The sequence below is a fragment of the Pyrus communis genome, chromosome 11 (genome assembly GCF_041283825.1).
Source record: "Pyrus communis isolate YQ-2024b chromosome 11, ASM4128382v1, whole genome shotgun sequence".
Classification (NCBI taxonomy): domain Eukaryota; kingdom Viridiplantae; phylum Streptophyta; class Magnoliopsida; order Rosales; family Rosaceae; genus Pyrus; species Pyrus communis.
In genome coordinates, this window is record NC_142575.1 from 12,638,936 (window position 1) to 12,657,130 (window position 18,195).

Genomic DNA, 18,195 nt, shown 5'->3' on the forward strand with positions numbered 1-18,195 from the left:
AGGAAACCTCACAATTAATTCCAAAATGGTGACAACCCCCACAATTTCTAATCATGTTGCAGTAAAAAGTGTAACCAATTTATTTAATAAATCACAATGTACGGTGAAGAAAAACTCCCACAAGTTCTTAGAAGCCTTAAAATTTTAATAAGGTAAGCAATATGCTGGGGCAAACCTTGCAGCTTCACCATAGAAGACAAACACAATATTACTCTATAGATATCGCAAACAAGTCAAATATATAAGTGACAAATAACAATCCATTAGAATTTGGAATGAATAATACATCTTTTACAACTAATTAAGGAGATTAAAACAACTCAAGCATATATGTGTGTGTCCTAAATCTATAACGCGTATATTTTCTAATTTAAGCTATCTGATTAAGAAGTGTAGCACATCAGAAGTATCCATAGCTAGCTCACCATGAACCCCTACAAATTGAGGGATATCTCCAGCAGATCTAGGACTTAAAAAACCTTATAGTGCATGCTCATATCATAAAATCGTCTTTAGCATATCACTACACTTTATCATAAGCACAACAAGCGCATGAGGTATATGACCGACATTATAATAGATTATTAATACTTTGGCTATGACTATGGAATCATTCTCATATAATAAATTACTAAATAATTTTAAATTATACACAAATATAAATCAATAACAAATTAAAATAATGTGTCACTTATCTGTAAACTCCATAATAGAAAAAGACTTCAACCCCGTTTGGAACTCTCTGTATAGCTGACGGCAAGCGTATAGCATTGGCCTTACTACCAGCTTGTCTTAGTTGTTTCTTCAACTTTCATTTGCATAAAAACTTTCCATGCTAACATAGTTGTTAGTCTTTTGAGAGAACTCAACTCATGCACAACAAGAATCATTTGCTTTCACAACAGAGAAAGAGAAAAATATTAATTCATTTATTTGCAGTTCTTCATATGACTGAAGTTGAATTTGTGAGAAGTAATTAACTGAAGTAAACATAAAATTAAGTAATGTAATCTTGTACATCTGAGTCGTCTGAGTAAGAGCTAGGAGATTCTTAGAAATGACATACTTACAAAAACTGGGAGGTCATTCAAGTTATATAATTCACAAAGTAGAGTGCAGAAGAAAACTCCAGAAATTAAAATATTATAAAAAAGGAATGCAATTATCAGATAGCCCTCAACACTTTTAAGATTGGAATGTAATCTAGCAGGTTGGACAATTTAGACAAATATAACCGTTGTTATTGAAAACAATACAAAAACAAAACCTGAATTAAATTGCATGCCAATATCACTTGGGTAAAAAAAAATGATACAAAATAAATTATATCAGATGCCAAAGGCGTTCCTTATTCAACTCTCTACAAGAAAAGGTCCAACTAAACTATATTGGTATACTGAAGTAACACGAATTAATAGCACAATAACACTTTGATACCAGTTAACCAAAACTGGCAGCAAACTTAATTTTGAGATGATGATATTAAGTTCTGTACTTTGAAATTTTCTACTACATCTTCATAGAAAACTAGCCACCCAAAAAAAAAAAAAACAAACGTGCTGCCATCAAGCTCAAGCATAAGACTCATACCTGATTTCCGTTTTCAAAGGATATAAGAATTGCCTACTATTCTTTAAGAATCAAAGTCATTACACATAAAATATATGCCTTGCTCTTTAGCTTTAGATTTACAAAATCACAGGGACTTAGCTTCCTTGATGGCACACAAACACAAGCTCAAGTAACGAACTATTAGAAATGTTTAAGTTAAGGAAATAATTCAATGACTAAAATAATTGGAGGTACTTATCTGAAAGCTCCATATATATTGTAATCACGCTTCCTTTTTAAATTGTCCATATAGCTAACTTGGATAGAAAATCACCATGGAGGACTATATGCAATTGAGAAGTAGTAGGAGTAGCAGCCAAAATCTACTCTTAAGATTGTTGGAAATATTGGCTATGTGGGCACTACTTTTTCTACAACAAATCACATTAGATAAATATTAGTATATAATTCTCATTGCCACAATTAATTACATAAAAATGAACAAAAAAAGATAAAATATTTATCTTTGGTAGGTAGAGAACACTCTTCCATCGATCCTTGATTAGAACAATATTTTAGATTGAGGCGTGTAAATTCATTGTCCTTAAAAGTAGATTTCGTCCCTTTAAAACAATGTTTTAGTACTGTAGCAGTTTATTACGCCTTAGTCTCCAAGATATAACAACCTTTGATCCTCATAGGCATACAAATGCAATACTTAGATTGGTTGAACAACTTGATTTTTCCATTGGTATAAAACAATTGAATGACATAACAGCACTTCAAGGTATAAGGAAAGGTCATATGAAAATTGTTACAGCAACTCTGTGCATTGAAATACCCGCACCCTTGGTATATATATCTTTCCTTTGTAACATGTTTTCATAATAATAAATATCACAATTATCTAGCTATTAATATATATTAGAAATTAGGTAACTTTACTGTTCCAAATCAAGACTAAAAGCATATAAAGGCAGCAACACTAGGCCTGGTAATTCTTGACACGGCCCGATAACCCGACACGACACAACACGACACGAAATTAACAGGTGTTCAGGTCGACACGATAACGAATCGGGTCGTAATCGGGTAACCTGATAAGCACCTGTTAAGATAACGGGTTGGTTCGGGTATACACGTGAGTAACACGATACACGATAAGCAAAATATTAATTATATAACCCTGAAAAAATATTATAATAATTATATATATTAATTTAACAATTTTATACCCCTAAAAACTATAACAATTATATATATATATATATATATATATATATTAAATTAAATATTAAAAATTGGTGACCATTGGATCAACTGAAATATACATACTATTCAATTTCTTAAGTGTTATACGTACAAAATAAATAAATTTAAATCTACTTAATAAATATATATATACACACACCATTGAACTTGATAGGATACAAATTCTACGAAACTAATTTGAACGATCCAACCTTCAAACTTGTTTGTATATGCATCGAGATCGCATCAGCAAAAAATCACAAAAAACAAACATTCAGAGATCAAGTAATGGGACAAACTTTTTCAACAGTTATCAACGAAAAATCACGATTTAACGATTATTTTAACTCCGATTTGATGATTTTTTACAGCTACACTCCTTGATCCTATACGAATACATTGAGTCAACTCGATCTTCAATTTAAAATATTTACACTAGTGGATACCACAAAATCTTATGTTATACTTAATGAAAGTATGAATAAACTCTTTAGTGTTAGTGAATCTATTATTTTGATGAGATATGCATTCTATGAAATTAGTTTCAACGATCCAACCGTCAAACTTATTTTTATATGCTTCGAGATCGCATACTCCAAAAATTGCAAAAAAAAAACATTCAGATATCAAGTGACGAGACAAAACTTTTCGACGGTTATCATTGAAAAATCACGATTTAATAGTTAACTCCGATTTGATGATTTTTTTACAGCTACACTCCTTAACCCTATACGAATACATTGAGTCAACTCAATCTTCAATTTAAAATATTTACACTAGTAGATACCATAAAATATTATGTTATACTTAATGAAAGTATGAATAAACTATTAAGTGTTAGTGAATCTATTGTTTTGATGGGATATGCATTCTACGAAACTAGTTTCAACGATTCAACCGTCGAACATGTTTGTATATGCTTTGAGATCGCATACGCCAAAAATTGCAAAAAACGAACATTCAAAGATCAAGTAACGGGACAAAACTTTTCGACGATTATCAATGAAAAATCACGATTTAACGGTTATTTTAACTCCGATTTGGATGATTTTTTACAGCTACACTCCTTGACCCTATATGAATATAATGAATGAACTTGATCTTCAACTTAAAATATTTACACTAGTGGATACCACAAAATCTTATGTTATACTTAATGAAAGTATGAATAAACTCTTAAAATATTAGTGAATTTATCGTTTTGATGGAATACGCATTCTACAAAACTAATTTTAACGATCCAATCGTCAAACTTGTTTGTATATGCTTCGAGATCGCATATGCTAAAAATCACAAAAAACAAACATTTAAAGATCAAGTAACGGGACAAAACTTTTTGACGGTTATCAACGAAAAATCATGATTTAATGGTTATTGTAACTCCGATTTTGATGATTTTTTACAGCTACACTCCTTGACCCTATATGAATACAATGAATGAACTCGATCTTCAATTTAAAATATTTACACTAGTGGATACCACAAAATCTTATGTTATACTTGATGAAATTATAAAACAAACTCTGAAGTGTTAATGAATCTATTGTTTTGATGGGATATGCATTCTACGAAACAAGTTTCAACGATCCAACCATCAAACATGTTTGTATATACTTCGAGATCGCATATGCCAAAAATTGCAAAAAACAAACATTCAGAGATCAAGTAACGGGAGAAAACTTTTTGACGGTTATTAATGAAAAATCACGATTTAATGGTTATTTTTACTCGGATTTTGATGATTTTTCACAGCTACACTCCCTGACCCTATACGAATACATTGAATCAACTCGATCTTATTTTTAAAATATTTACACTAGTGGATACAAAATCTTATGTTATACTTAATGAAAGTATGAATAAACTCTTAAGTGTTAGTGAATCTATTGTTTTGATGGGATACGCATTCTCTGAAACTAATTTCAACGATCTAACTGTCAAACATGTTTGTATATGCTTCGAGATCGCATACGCCAAAAATTGAAAAAAACAAACATTCAGAGATCAACTAACGAGACAAAACTATTCAACGGTTATCAACAAAAAATCACAATTTAACGGTCATTTTAACTCCGATTTTGATGATTTTTTACAGCTACACTCCTTGACCTTATGTGAATACAATGAATGAACTCAATCTTCAATTTAAAATATTTACACTAGTGGATACTACAAAATCTTATGTTATACTTAATGAAAGTATGAATAAACTATAAGTGTTAGTGAATCTATCGTTTTGATGGGATACACATTCTACAAAATTAATTTCAACAATCCAATCGTCAAACTTGTTTGTATATACTTCGAGATTGCATATGCCAAAAATTGCAAAAAACAAACATTCAGAGATCAAGTAACAGAAGAAAAGTTTTCAACGGTTATCATTGAAAAATCACGATTCAACGGTTATTTTAACTCTGATTTTGATGATTTTTTACAGCCACACTCCTTGACCCTATGTGAATACAATAAATGAACTCGATCTTTAATTTAAAATATTTACACTAGTGGATACTACAAAATCTTATGTTATACTTAATGAAAGTATGAATAAACTCTTTAAGTGTTAGTGAATCTATCGTTTTGATGGGATACGCATTCTACGAAAATAATTTCAACGATCCAACCGTTAAACTTATTTGTATATGCTTCGAGATTGCATACACTAAAAATCGCAAAAAACAAACATTCAGAGATCAGGTAAAGGGGCAAAACTTTTCGACGGTTATCAATGAAAAATCATGATTTAACGGTTATTTTAACTGCGATTTTGATGAATTTTTTAATAGCTACACTCCTTGACCCTATATGAATACAATGAATGAACTTGATCTTCAATTTAAAATATTTACACTAGTGGATACCACAAAATCTTATGTTATACTTGATGAAATTATAAAACAAACTCTGAAGTGTTAGTGAATCTATTGTTTTGATGGGATACGCATTCTACGAAACAAGTTTCAACGATCCAACCATCAAACATGTTTGTATATACTTCGAGATCGCATATGCCAAAAATTGCAAAAAACAAACATTCAGAGATCAAGTAACGGGAGAAAACTTTTCGACGGTTATTAATGAAAAATCACGATTTAATGGTTATTTTAACTCGAATTTTGATGATTTTTCACAGCTACACTCCCTGACCCTATACGAATACATTGAATCAACTCGATCTTATTTTTAAAATATTTACACTAGTGGATACAAAATCTTATGTTATACTTAATGAAAGTATGAATAAACTCTTAAGTGTTAGTGAATCTATTGTTTTGATGGGATACGCATTCTCTGAAACTAATTTCAATGATCTAACCGTCAAACATGTTTGTATATGCTTCGAGATCGCATACGCCAAAAATTGAAAAAAACAAACATTCAGAGACCAACTAACGAGACAAAACTATTCAACGGTTATCAACAAAAAATCACAATTTAACGGTCATTTTAACTCCGATTTTGATGATTTTTTACAGCTACACTCCTTGACCTTATGTGGATACAATGAATGAACTCAATCTTCAATTTAAAATATTTACACTAGTGGATACTACAAAATCTTATGTTATACTTAATGAAAGTATGAATAAACTATAAGTGTTAGTGAATCTATCGTTTTGATGAGATACACATTCTACAAAATTAATTTCAACAATCCAACCGTCAAACTTGTTTGTATATACTTCGAGATTGCATATGTCAAAAATTGCAAAAAACAAACATTCAGAGATCAAGTAACAGAAGAAAAGTTTTCAACGGTTATCATTGAAAAATCACGATTCAACGGTTATTTTAACTCTGATTTTGATGATTTTTTACAGCCACACTCCTTGACCCTATGTGAATACAATAAATGAATTCGATCTTTAATTTAAAATATTTACACTAGTGGATACTACAAAATCTTATGTTATACTTAATGAAAGTATGAATAAATTCTTTAAGTGTTAGTGAATCTATCGTTTTGATGGGATACGCATTCTACGAAAATAATTTCAACGATCCAACCATCAAACTTATTTGTATATGCTTCGAGATTGCATACACTAAAAATCGCAAAAAACAAACATTTAGAGATCAAGTAAAGGGGCAAAACTTTTCGACGGTTATCAATGAAAAATCATGATTTAACGGTTATTTTAACTACGATTTTGATGATTTTTAATAGCTACACGCCTTGACCCTATATGAATACAATGAATGAACTCGATCTTCAATTTAAAATATTTACACTAGTGGATACCACAAAATCTTATGTTATACTTAATGAAAGTATGAATAAACTCTTAAGTGTTAGTGAATCTATTGTTTTGATGGGATACACATTCTACGAAACTAGTTTCAATGATCCAACCGTCAAACATGTTTTATATACTTCGAGATCGCATACGCCAAAAATTGCAAAAACAAAAACATTCAGAGATCAAGTAATGAGACAAAACTTTTCGACGGTTATCAACAAAAAATCATGATTTAACGGTCATTTTAACTCCGATTTTGGTGATTTTTTACAGGTACACTCCTTGATCCTATATGAATACAATGAATGAATTCGATCTTCAATTTAAAATATTTACACTAGTAGATACCACAAAGTCTTATGTCATGATGATCAATGAAAATTGAGGATTTTGTAAAAGGTACATGCAATCTTTGAGTTCTATTGGCATGGTTTAAACTTTTGAGAAAGACTTCACAACCTTGAATACAAAAACTCTTTCATTTTGCATATCCTTGCACATTTAATATTTTGTAATAGACTAGTAGTGTATGGATGTTTGTTTATTAGGCTCTTATTTTCAAGTGTAGATGTAGTACTTAAACGACAAATGTGTTTTAATATTTTAAAGTAATATTTATGTGGCAATGTGTGGAATGTGAAAATTTAAGAAAAAAAATACATTTTTCTTAACGGGTCATAATGGGTCATAACGGGTTCCCGACCTATTAAGGACCCCTTAAGATAACGGGTGTGACACGACCCGACCCGTTAAGATAACAGGTGTTACATGAAAATGACACGAACATGATAGACACGACCCGTTTGCCAGGCCTAAGCAACACTAAGATTGACATTGTAACCAACCAAAACTGAAAATAAGGTAAATCAAAACACATTTAGTGGTTTGCAAATAACCAATTCAATAATCGTAATTATTGTGTAATAAAAATATTTTAATTTGTAAAACATATTCTTACAGTTAGGACTCGTTATAACGAAAACACAAATTCAATTAAAAACCAATTAAAGAAGTTGACACTTTCATATATCATATTACATTGGCGACAACAACTTTTCACACCAATGTTTATGAAAACAAAATAACAATAATCCTGTATCATAATTCGTACACTTGATTGAAGTATACTATAATATGCATATTCGGAGCCACAGCATACAGCCTCGAGTAAATACATTTGCTAGAGTCTTCCCAATTCCAAAATACATTACATAAATACATAACGAAAGGAAACAAAACATGCTTATATCCCAATTTGGGTAATCATTTGAAGACGTATTTCACAACCCCAGGAAGATGGACATTCATCATGTAGTCGTCCCAATTTATGCACTTTGGATCAAAGTAAAATATATCTGCCTCTGTGGTGTTTTCTCTAACTGCCATTTGCAGCTTCTCTGTGTTCATATCATCGAAGCTGCATGCAATAATTAGTTCATAGTTAGTTAGTTCTCACAATATGGAATAAAATTATCTTTCAAGACCAATGACATGAACAACAAATAAGTAAAGGAAATCATATATACATACACTCCTTTGAAGAACAAGTATGGTTTGTAAAGCTCCACCAGCCTCATCACAAATTTGATTTTTCTACTGAGATCCACGTAGGTGCCCTTGAAGTACTGGCAAAATGCTGTATTAACCACCTCCAATCCCTGATGAGTTGGAAAAATTAGACACAGCGGAGTATTATATCAAGACAGAACACACTGAACTCAAAGGGCAACTTTTACATAATTTTAGAGAGAGAAAATGATATAGGAAGACGCGATGGGGGACTTCTGGATGATGGAACCATACATGCTCGCACATCCAAACTTCAAACCATAAGCTGTCAACCTTAATCACATTACAAGTGTCATAATTTTTGTTGACTCGTAATACCATGTCAGCACGTGACCGCACAGTTTTCTTAGTTACGTTTGTGCACAACCTATGATTGAAAAAAATTATTAATGCATGCAAAACAATATGTCGAACCAATTACCTTCAGGAACAGTAAGTAACGGACAGTCATGTATCTGTGAAAGCTAGCCATGCTGCCCATAACTGTAACCTTACCAACCTTGACTGGCGTCCCATCTTTATTAATCCATGGTTTCTTGGTGAAGAAACGGAATCCATAATCGTGAAGATTACTATATCTTAAAGGATTTCTCATAGACGATCCTACTTGATAAATTACTTCACCAGGTTGATTTGCATGGGCTGCCATTGCAGCAAGTATTGCATTCACAACCATGTCAGCTGGTATCTGCGCACGATGTTTATATAAATAATATCATCAATTGTTTTGTAAATGCGTAAGAGTATAATAAAAGATGAGCACTAATTACGTAGAATTTCTTTATTGGCTAATGAACTAGTGTATGCCTGACCGACCTAATATTTGTCAGTAACAGGTATACACCTTTATTTTTTTAATGAACATTCTTCGGCTGTTTATATATAAAGTGCGTTCTTTGAAGATCACAGCTTCAAATACACATGAATACATATTTGTAAAAAATATGCATGCATGTTAAATTATAAATTTTTATGCGTAAAAATAAATCCCACGTATAAAGAGCAGTATAATTTTGTATTTTGATTTTAACATCCTCTAAGCTTGGAGATATATAAGAGGGTATAAATAGTAGCAAACTGAAGAAGTATTTTGTCAACTCACCACATCAACAATTGCATCAATATCGCAGAGAAAGAATGTTAATTTTCCTTTACCATAGCCAACTGCAATGCTATCAATGGTTCTGCATGTGACACAAGTGAACAGATAAAAACGTAAATGTTTATATGAGACCAAGAACTAGCTATATATTTAACGATAATAAGGAAGGTTTGTTTGTATGAACACACCTGATTCCTTCAACCCAACCAGGAAAAGGTTCTTTGTAAGTACTGGAGATGATGGTAGGGCGAATAATGACCACAGGTAGATTTTCTTTTAGGTCTCCTATTAGCATCTCTCCCATTGCCTTGGTAAACACGTAGGTGTTTGGCCATCCATATACAATTGCTCTAAGGAAATAATTTAACAAAAATGTGAGATTTAGAATTTGTATAGTTTGGATTTCATATTATAGAAGTACAATTTATTTATTTATCCCTACATAGTTAGTAATAATTAAGTAGATTTGATATATATAAACATTCAATGAAAACTACATAAACTATAGTTCAGTAAATTTGTCATGAGGATAATCATTTTTACACACCATTTCCTTGTTCTGCACACCACTATTTATTTATTTATTTCTATTTTTTAAACTTGTTTAATCAAAATTGACAATGATAAACATGACATAAGGTGTATGGAGTGAGTAATGTGTTTGGTTTATGTCTCAATCAATGCACACCGCAAGTTTGCATGACAAATCAGAGCACAAGCCACGAATGTAGTAGTTTGTTGTTTTATGGGTGGACAATAATTAATATAATACGGGTACACTGTTACCCGTTGTATTAATAAAGCAAAAATATATAAGTAAAAGATTACACATATTTTATATTAATAAAGCAAAAATATATAAGTAAAAAATTACACATATTTTTATATTATTAGTATGAGACGTTACGCGTATTCATACATAATACGATCAATATCTTGTTATTCTATTTTCTTTTAATTTTGACATACTGTTTGCTCAGTAGTTTTCTATATTGACCCAACACACTTTAGGGGTAGGCATGCATAAAAACCGATGAACCGAAGAACTGGACCAACCCGAAGCGGTAAAAATTCAAGTTGATCAACAAAAATCAAAGAGCCGGACTGAAATTAAACCAAACTAGAGAATAACTTACATGTGAGCAGCTCCTGGGAGGTGTGCTATAACAAGACACAGACTCGAGTACTTACATTTGTGGTCGAAAAGATAACCAAGTTAATATTTTCCAAAGAACAACATGATACTGTATAGGACAAATAAAAAGCAATCAATCTGGATGCTAAAATGGTCTACCTTCACCATAAGTCAAAGCTACCATGAACACTTAACGTTTAAGGTTGACAGGCTTTATACTGTAGTTGTCCTAGTTCTGAACGTACAGCTTGGGTTAAGCTTTAGACCATGATTAAGAGCATTTTTAATGGAAATATAAAAAATAAATGTCAAATACTAATTTAATGGTTGATGTAGTAATTTCAGATTTTCTATTTTCCAATCTATATGGTTTTTGTTATAAATAATATTTAGAGGACCCATTTTAAAAAGAAATCAATTAAAATAAAATTTTTAAGATTTATAATTGGTGCAATGAGGCGCATATAATAAAATAATTAAAAATTATTTGATATCATCTTAGAACATCTTTAAATGAGATGTTAAAAATGTCCACATAAGTTATAACAGTAAAAAAAAGGACTAAAATAATATTCTGCAACCGAATTATCAATTCCTATATGACAATGATATGGATTGACAGCAAAGAGGTTGCTGTCAAATTTGATAGCAACCTCAAATATTTTTTAATTAATTAATTTTTTTTTTTTTTTTTAAATCTCCTCTCTCGATTCTCAACCGCTGCTCGCCTTCTTCCCTTTTCTCAGAACCAAACCCAGAAATCAACCTCACGATCTCAATCTAAAACCCAAATGTAAGCCTCCATTTCGTACCGTAGCTCAAACAAGAGCTCTCAATCCTTGTTGCAATCCCGAAAAAGAAAATCCATGGAGTACATCACCACACCTGCAAACGGAGTCCACTCGTCTTTCTCCTTCCCTTCTCCTCCCGTTCCACAGTTCCTTGGAATCAGCCAATACTAAAATACTGTAACCCAAATCGTTCCTCCAATCCCCAATTAAAAGGTACCCAACAAAAGCAACTAAGGAAGAGAACCACATCAGATGGCCGAGATGGGGTTTACCAGACGGCCATGGAAGTATGAAAAGATGGATTCGCAAGAGCAGTCCCTTCGATTCGAATTCAGAAAAGAGAGAAAAAAGATCAGGAGAAGTCCAGAAAGAAGGGGCTGGCTTAGTATGAATTTCTTTTTATCAATTATTTATATGTAATTTAAAATAAATAATAAAAATTCTGCTAAAAATTAGTGTAATAAAATAATAGTTTAATTTGACATATCAGGTGAAAAATAAATTTTTAAAAATGTCAAAGTGTCGTATAGGTTGTCAAATTCAAATTTTATGTTTAAAATTTGACATCTCCTTTGGAGATGGTCTTATGATAACTCATATGTCAATCTATATATGATTGACATATAAGTTGGAACTTGCTCCTACTTTCAAATTTGATTATATGACATTTCACTTAGGATTTGACAATTTCCTTTAGAAATGATTTAAAACAAACAATAAATTGATCAGAGGACTTCCATGACAGCACAGACATCAGAATCGTAGCATTTGTGCCATAAAAGTTATTTTCGTTCCACAAGAGTTTAAGCCAATAAACTATTGAAATTTGATGATGTGAGGAAAAGTTTGTCCCACATCGATGAGGGACATGCCTTGCTATAAGCTTATATGGTCTTAAGCTACTCTCTATATTACTAATTGTTTTTATGGTGGAATCTCAATTTCATCATGGTATTAGAGCAGATTGTCCCTTGTATGTAAGCCTAAGGGACACACGTGCTTATGCGTTACACAGTTGTTGTCCACGTGTAGGCTTGAAAATCGGTCACACGTGCGGGGGCGTGTTGAGATTTGATGATGGTGAGGGACATGCCTTGCTATGGACTTATATGGTTTTAGAATACTCTTCATATTGTCAATTGATTTTATGGTAAAATCACAATTTCATTATAAATAAGTGAGAGAAGAAAGTGCAAGGAAGAATGTTTTTTTTTTTTTTTTTGACAAACCTTTTGAGTCCAAAATCTTTGAGGGCCAGAGTGATTGCTTGTTCTAATGCCCCCTCCGCGCGGAGCTCTTTCAGTTTTTCCTGGACCAGCTTGATTTCATTGTCGATGTCTAGCCCTGTGGTCCCATTGAGTGTCTCACCCATGCGGTATGCGTTTTCTAATAAAAGCCCCTCCTTTTCGCCGCAAACATAGGCTGAAATGATAGAATCTTTAGCAGTGAGCGACGGTGGGATAATAAATTAAGATTAGGATAAATTTAAGAGTTTCTTTCAAAATGTAAAAACTTTGCACAACATGACAAGTTCAGGTAATAGCATGTGAATTTGTTACCACGAATGACCTTAAAAACTTTTTATCAACTTTTTCGCAATTTTACTGTGTTTTTTAAGTAAATTTGTTAAACGTTTATTAATTGGTTCCGTATTAGTTTGAAAAACTTTCGAATGTTCTTTACGATGTTCTCTGAAATGATTGTATACCTTTTTAAATTAAATAAAGAAATTTTTAAACTTTAATCCTTCAAGAAGATTAAAATTTAATAAAAATCTAATGTGAGATTAGATATTGATTTTAGTCTCTTGATAAAAAACGAAACGCACACCCGATCCATTATATTGCTCTCGTATTACTTGAAACTGGGTATTATTATATTAGTTCAGAACAAAAGGATCTAGAAACAATCAAAGATCAGACACTAACCTGTGGACACGTGGACCAGCACCTTTAATGTATTACATTGCTTAGCAAAGTTCAATACATGCATCGCTCCCAAAGTATTGAGGGCAAGTGCAATATCATATCTGCACACAACAATATATATTTCAGTCTATTCTGCTATATTCTTATATTATATTTGTTATATTCTTGCAGACTTACTAAACTGTAAATCTCAATTATGCGTCAAAAGAATTCTCTTTTATAAATTCACAGTATTCGTATATTATATTTGTTATATTCTTGCAGACTTACTAAATAATCAAACTGTAAATCTCAATTATGCGTCAAAATAATTGACTTTGTTATAAATTCACAGTATAACAAGAGTATAAAAAGAAACGATAATTTTAACTAAGTAAACTGAAACTCAACAATAAATATTAAAGGAGATTTTCACATACTATTTTTCTTTTTCCACATACTTCTTTTTATTTTTATCGCATGATCTTTTTCCAATTTATTAAATCTAAAAGTTTGGGCGTGCGAAAATCATTTCTTAAACATTTTACCTTTCATCAAAGTTGGTAGTTGCAGCTAAGTTCACAATGACATCTATATGACTCAGCATCTCTTCCCTCAAGCTAGAATCATTCAAGCCCAAATCCTCACGAGAAATGTCTCCAGGCACCACAGTCAGCTTTTCTGAGATGATTGAGTTCATACCTGCTCCCCATTTTTCCTTCAACACTCTAAAAAGATCCTTCCCAATTATCTACAAATAGAAGTGACCAAAAAAGTTAAAAATTGAAATAATTTCGATTTCCATAGCATTTCAAATTCAGAAACAAAATATTTCTTTCCCCACATTTCATATATTTATTTTAGTGCACCAAACTTCTTAATATAGACAGACTGAGGTGGTCCAATACACAATTACCTATATTCTTTTGCCATTCTTGTCTATTTGGTATGCGCAAAAAAGAAGATATGCAGAAGCAAAAGGGAAATATACTTTGAATCTTCTCCTGCACTAAACTAAAAATTATACATAGATAGATGTACATATGTATACCCTTTTTCTTAATTTAAGCAATATTACTATTTTAATATGCACCAGAGGAGGGTAAGGGTTTGAACTTTAAGCTCACAACGCAGTGAATTGAAGAATAAACACTAACCACCTACGTAGTCTACCACTTCCATAGATACCTCATTATTCAAACGCTCATTAGCTGATTTTGTATCAGGAGCTCTAAGAAGAAGGTAGAGCTTCTTAACATTTGGTTGCACCCTTAGTATCTTCTCTACAAAAACTGCATACATTATTCAAGCATATTAGGTGCGTGTAACTAAAACAAAGACACAAACACAGAGAGAGAGAGAGAGAGAGAGAGAGAGAGAGAGAGAGAGAAGGTAGAATCGGATAGTACTCTTTGCTAGAAAGCCAGTGGCGCCAGTGACTAAAATGTTCTTGTTCTCAATGAAATAAAGGATACTTTCCAACTCCATTGGAGGAAAAAAGTTGGATGTAAATACCAGAGAGTTAGGGTGGGAGAGGAAGAAAGTGTACTAAAGAGAGATCAAGTTAAAGAGTGATTTATATGCTTCAAATGCGAAGCCAAGTGAGGGAGTGGCGCAGGGATATGTTGCAGTACAGCCATTATATGATATAATGAAAAGATAGGGCAATTATGAGGTAGAGTGCACGCTAGCAGTTGGGCAGCTGTTCGTTTGCATTCAGAGTAATTAAGGGTTAATTACTTCAATCATTTTACCCCTTTTATTATTCAATATTCGTATTTTTTTTACGAAATAATATTTTTTTTAAACTCTAAACCTTAATTTACAGACACTTAGTACTACGACATCATGATATTCTTCTTCACTTGTAAGTGAGAGGTCTTATTCTCGCCAAAGGCGAATTTAGACCACATTATTGCTAGTCCATTGTGAGGCTTAGCCCACTTTCCCACCCCTTATTGTTGATAATATTGTTTGTTTAAAACAAAAACAAAAAAAATATCTTGTAATCTACAATGAGGAGACCAACTAATTATTATTATTATTTTTTTAAACCACTAATTATTGAGTAATACCTCTACTTTCAATATTAACAATGTCTTAAATTCGAATATTTAATTTTCGTACTTTGCAATTAATATATACATACACTAGCCTATTATTTGGTTAGTTCTGGATATCAATTGAGAAAGAAGGTAACCCACACTACTACCCAATGAACAAGTCAAAGAATGTATGGAAAAAAAACTTGTGGATCACATCTTGGGATTAGCAACGCTTCCACACGGTTTAGTATTCTGGTTGGGCATGACCTACTCTAAAAATATTAAAGTTGCGGTGGAGATTTTTCAGTATGTTGAGAATACAGTCCAGTGCATCACACAATACAATTAGTTGAAAAATTAAAAAAAACTCAATTATATTACTGCACTTGGTATATCGAAAGATTTTCTCAGAACACTAAAAATCTCTCGTTTTGGTGCTAGATTTTACTCGACACATGATATACACGGCTAATATTATTTTTGTGAGTTTCCTTGTTATCCCTAATTAAGTAAGAGTCACGAGGCCATGGCTCTGAAGCTTTGAACCGGTTAAAGCCCCATACCACCAACCCAGCTGTCCCATAGAGACGTCTAATAGTATTTGGGAGTATTAATATATAATTTTTTTTTTCTTTCTAATATATGTCTAATTTGAGAAATTCTTTTAAATTACTAAAAACGCTTTTACATAAAATGTTTTTGGGTTCTAAAAGCATTTGAAATGTTTAATTAAGAATTAATTTGTATTTTTATTAAGAATTAGTTAAAAAAAAATTCTCTAAAAACGATATTAGTCATTTAAAAGCAATCATTCCATGCATTTTACGTATGATCCATAGGGTTGTTGCCTTTATTGGTGTCAGGGTTTACCCACCAAACTATTTAGTTTATATCGTGGAAACATATATCCACTTCTCTATATATCAATACATTTCTTTGTTTCCAACTGTCCCACTGATTTTCCCAAGTTTGCATGGACTTCATAGGCTCAATGAAAGGTGGAAAGAAGATTGGTCGATTCATTAATACGATTCCAATTAAATGAACGGTACAGTATGGCTATAAAATATATGGACAGTTTATGAAAGTTGGGAATGAAATAGGCAATAGTTAAAATAGAGAGAACATCAAATACATATTGGGAGACAATTTGAGAGTTTTTTTATTTTCCATTAGACTCCTTTTATATAGGAGTAATATTATTGAATGTCAACCAGTTATACTACATAATAGTCCTAAGTAGACAACTACGTATATTTAATGGTACTTACAACACTCCTTTTAGATGAGTTGAAAATCAGAGTGCATAATGAACTAACTGAATATAAAACATTATGAGAATGCTAAGGAGATTTTTTCAAAGTGAGACTTTCTATGGACTATCTACCACCTCATGTTTTGGTACAATGTTTTATAATGTTGGCATGTGAATTTTGCCAAAAGACATGACGTGACAGAGAGTCCATGGATCAACTCACTTTTGAGAGAGTCATATTTGTGGATGCAAATTTCCGATGTCTTCAGTCTTGATGAAAATGCACCTACAAAACAATCAACACCTTTGATCAAAGATCTAAGCCTCATGCGCCCACGAGGTGGGGGGGGGGGTTTAGGTCAACGGATCTCCGATGCCTAAGTTAGTTTCTCTGAGAGAGTAAAGTGTTTAAGGCTTTTTAGGGTTGCAAAAGCCCTTTCAATTTGCTAGAATGTGGGGTATTTATAGGGCTAGGGCTGGCCATATAGGGTTTAATTGAGAAATATTCTCTAAATATTCCCAAGATATTTAATAGGAGATAATATCTTAAGATAATAGGGTAATAATCCTTAATTGAATTAAATTATGATTACTTACTTGATTGGAGTCAATCTTCAATTAGGAATGTATTAAAGATAGGATTTGGATAATTAATCATTATCTTTAATTCCTTACCAATGGCAGGTGAGCTGTGGGCAGTTGTGTTCAGCTGCTGAATCTTTCAGGGATGTGAGTTGCACGTGGGTGCATCTGAGAAGCCTGCTCATTTATTAAGGGCAATCTTGTCCTTCTTGAATAAAAGTCCACGTGTCACCTCTAGAATTTTTGGGATTATTTTAGGCTCCACAAATGCCCTCACACCTATCGTTCTGCTCGTATGGAAAGGGTAGTAGGTGTAGAAATCCCAAGCTGCTTGGGTTTGTAGAGTTGTTACCCAATTTGAATTTGTAATTCTTCCCTGATTTGGAGATAGACTTCTTCTAGGAAAAGGAAAATAATTGCCCCCAATACCTATTTAATTCTGCCTTAAGCAAGGGATTAAATAAATTAGGAGAACAATCATTATTCCAACAAGAAAGAGAAGCCAAAGGATATTTTTTCTTCCCCCTCCCCTAGCGTTCTTCTTTTCTTGCCCTTGCGAAGATTCATTTCTCGTTGATCTTCTTCTTTTCCGTGCTGCACTAAGGTAAGAAAAATTTGAATTTTTTCTTCTTCTTGAATTTTTGGGAGCCTTGGGGCTTGAAAAGTTGGCTTGGTGGGTGCCAAGGATGCATGAATGGCGTGGCAGGGAGGCCACGGGTTGCAGGTGGTGTGGCAAGGGTGTTGGCTGGCATGGGGAGACTGG

General features: G+C 32.4%; 1 protein-coding gene across 2 annotated transcripts; it reads right to left on the reverse strand.

Annotated features, from left to right (window-relative positions):
* Positions 1 to 8,050: 8,050 nt before the first annotated feature.
* Positions 8,051 to 15,250, reverse strand: LOC137742661 (fatty acyl-CoA reductase 3). Of its 2 annotated transcripts, XM_068482584.2 has the most exons (10): positions 14,960 to 15,250; positions 14,739 to 14,842; positions 14,099 to 14,301; positions 13,572 to 13,672; positions 12,873 to 13,065; positions 9,906 to 10,067; positions 9,718 to 9,799; positions 9,037 to 9,303; positions 8,577 to 8,704; positions 8,051 to 8,463 (listed from the first exon to the last, which is right to left on the reverse strand). In XM_068482584.2, exons 1-10 carry the CDS (start codon positions 15,036 to 15,038, stop codon positions 8,310 to 8,312), a joined length of 1,473 nt encoding a protein of 490 aa, XP_068338685.2. In that variant the 5' UTR covers positions 15,039 to 15,250; the 3' UTR covers positions 8,051 to 8,309. The 2 variants fall into 2 exon arrangements, with proteins under 2 accessions (XP_068338685.2, XP_088536101.1); XM_088679975.1 differs by lacking the exons at positions 14,739 to 14,842; positions 14,960 to 15,250 and adding an exon at positions 14,467 to 14,488.
* Between the last annotated feature and the right edge of the window lie 2,945 nt (positions 15,251 to 18,195).

What these genes read in the sequence shown, in the direction of transcription:
- LOC137742661 (XM_068482584.2), bottom strand. Translation starts at nt 15,038, where the DNA reads ATGGAGTTGGAAAGTATCCTTTATTTCATTGAGAACAAGAACATTTTA. An exon ending in ATGAGCGTTTGAATAATGAG is followed by an intron (nt 14,302 to 14,738) that starts GTATCTATGGAA and finishes TTCTATTTGTAG; the next exon opens with ATAATTGGGAAGGATCTTTT. An exon ending in ACTACCAACTTTGATGAAAG is followed by an intron (nt 13,673 to 14,098) that starts GTAAAATGTTTA and finishes TGTTGTGTGCAG; the next exon opens with ATATGATATTGCACTTGCCC.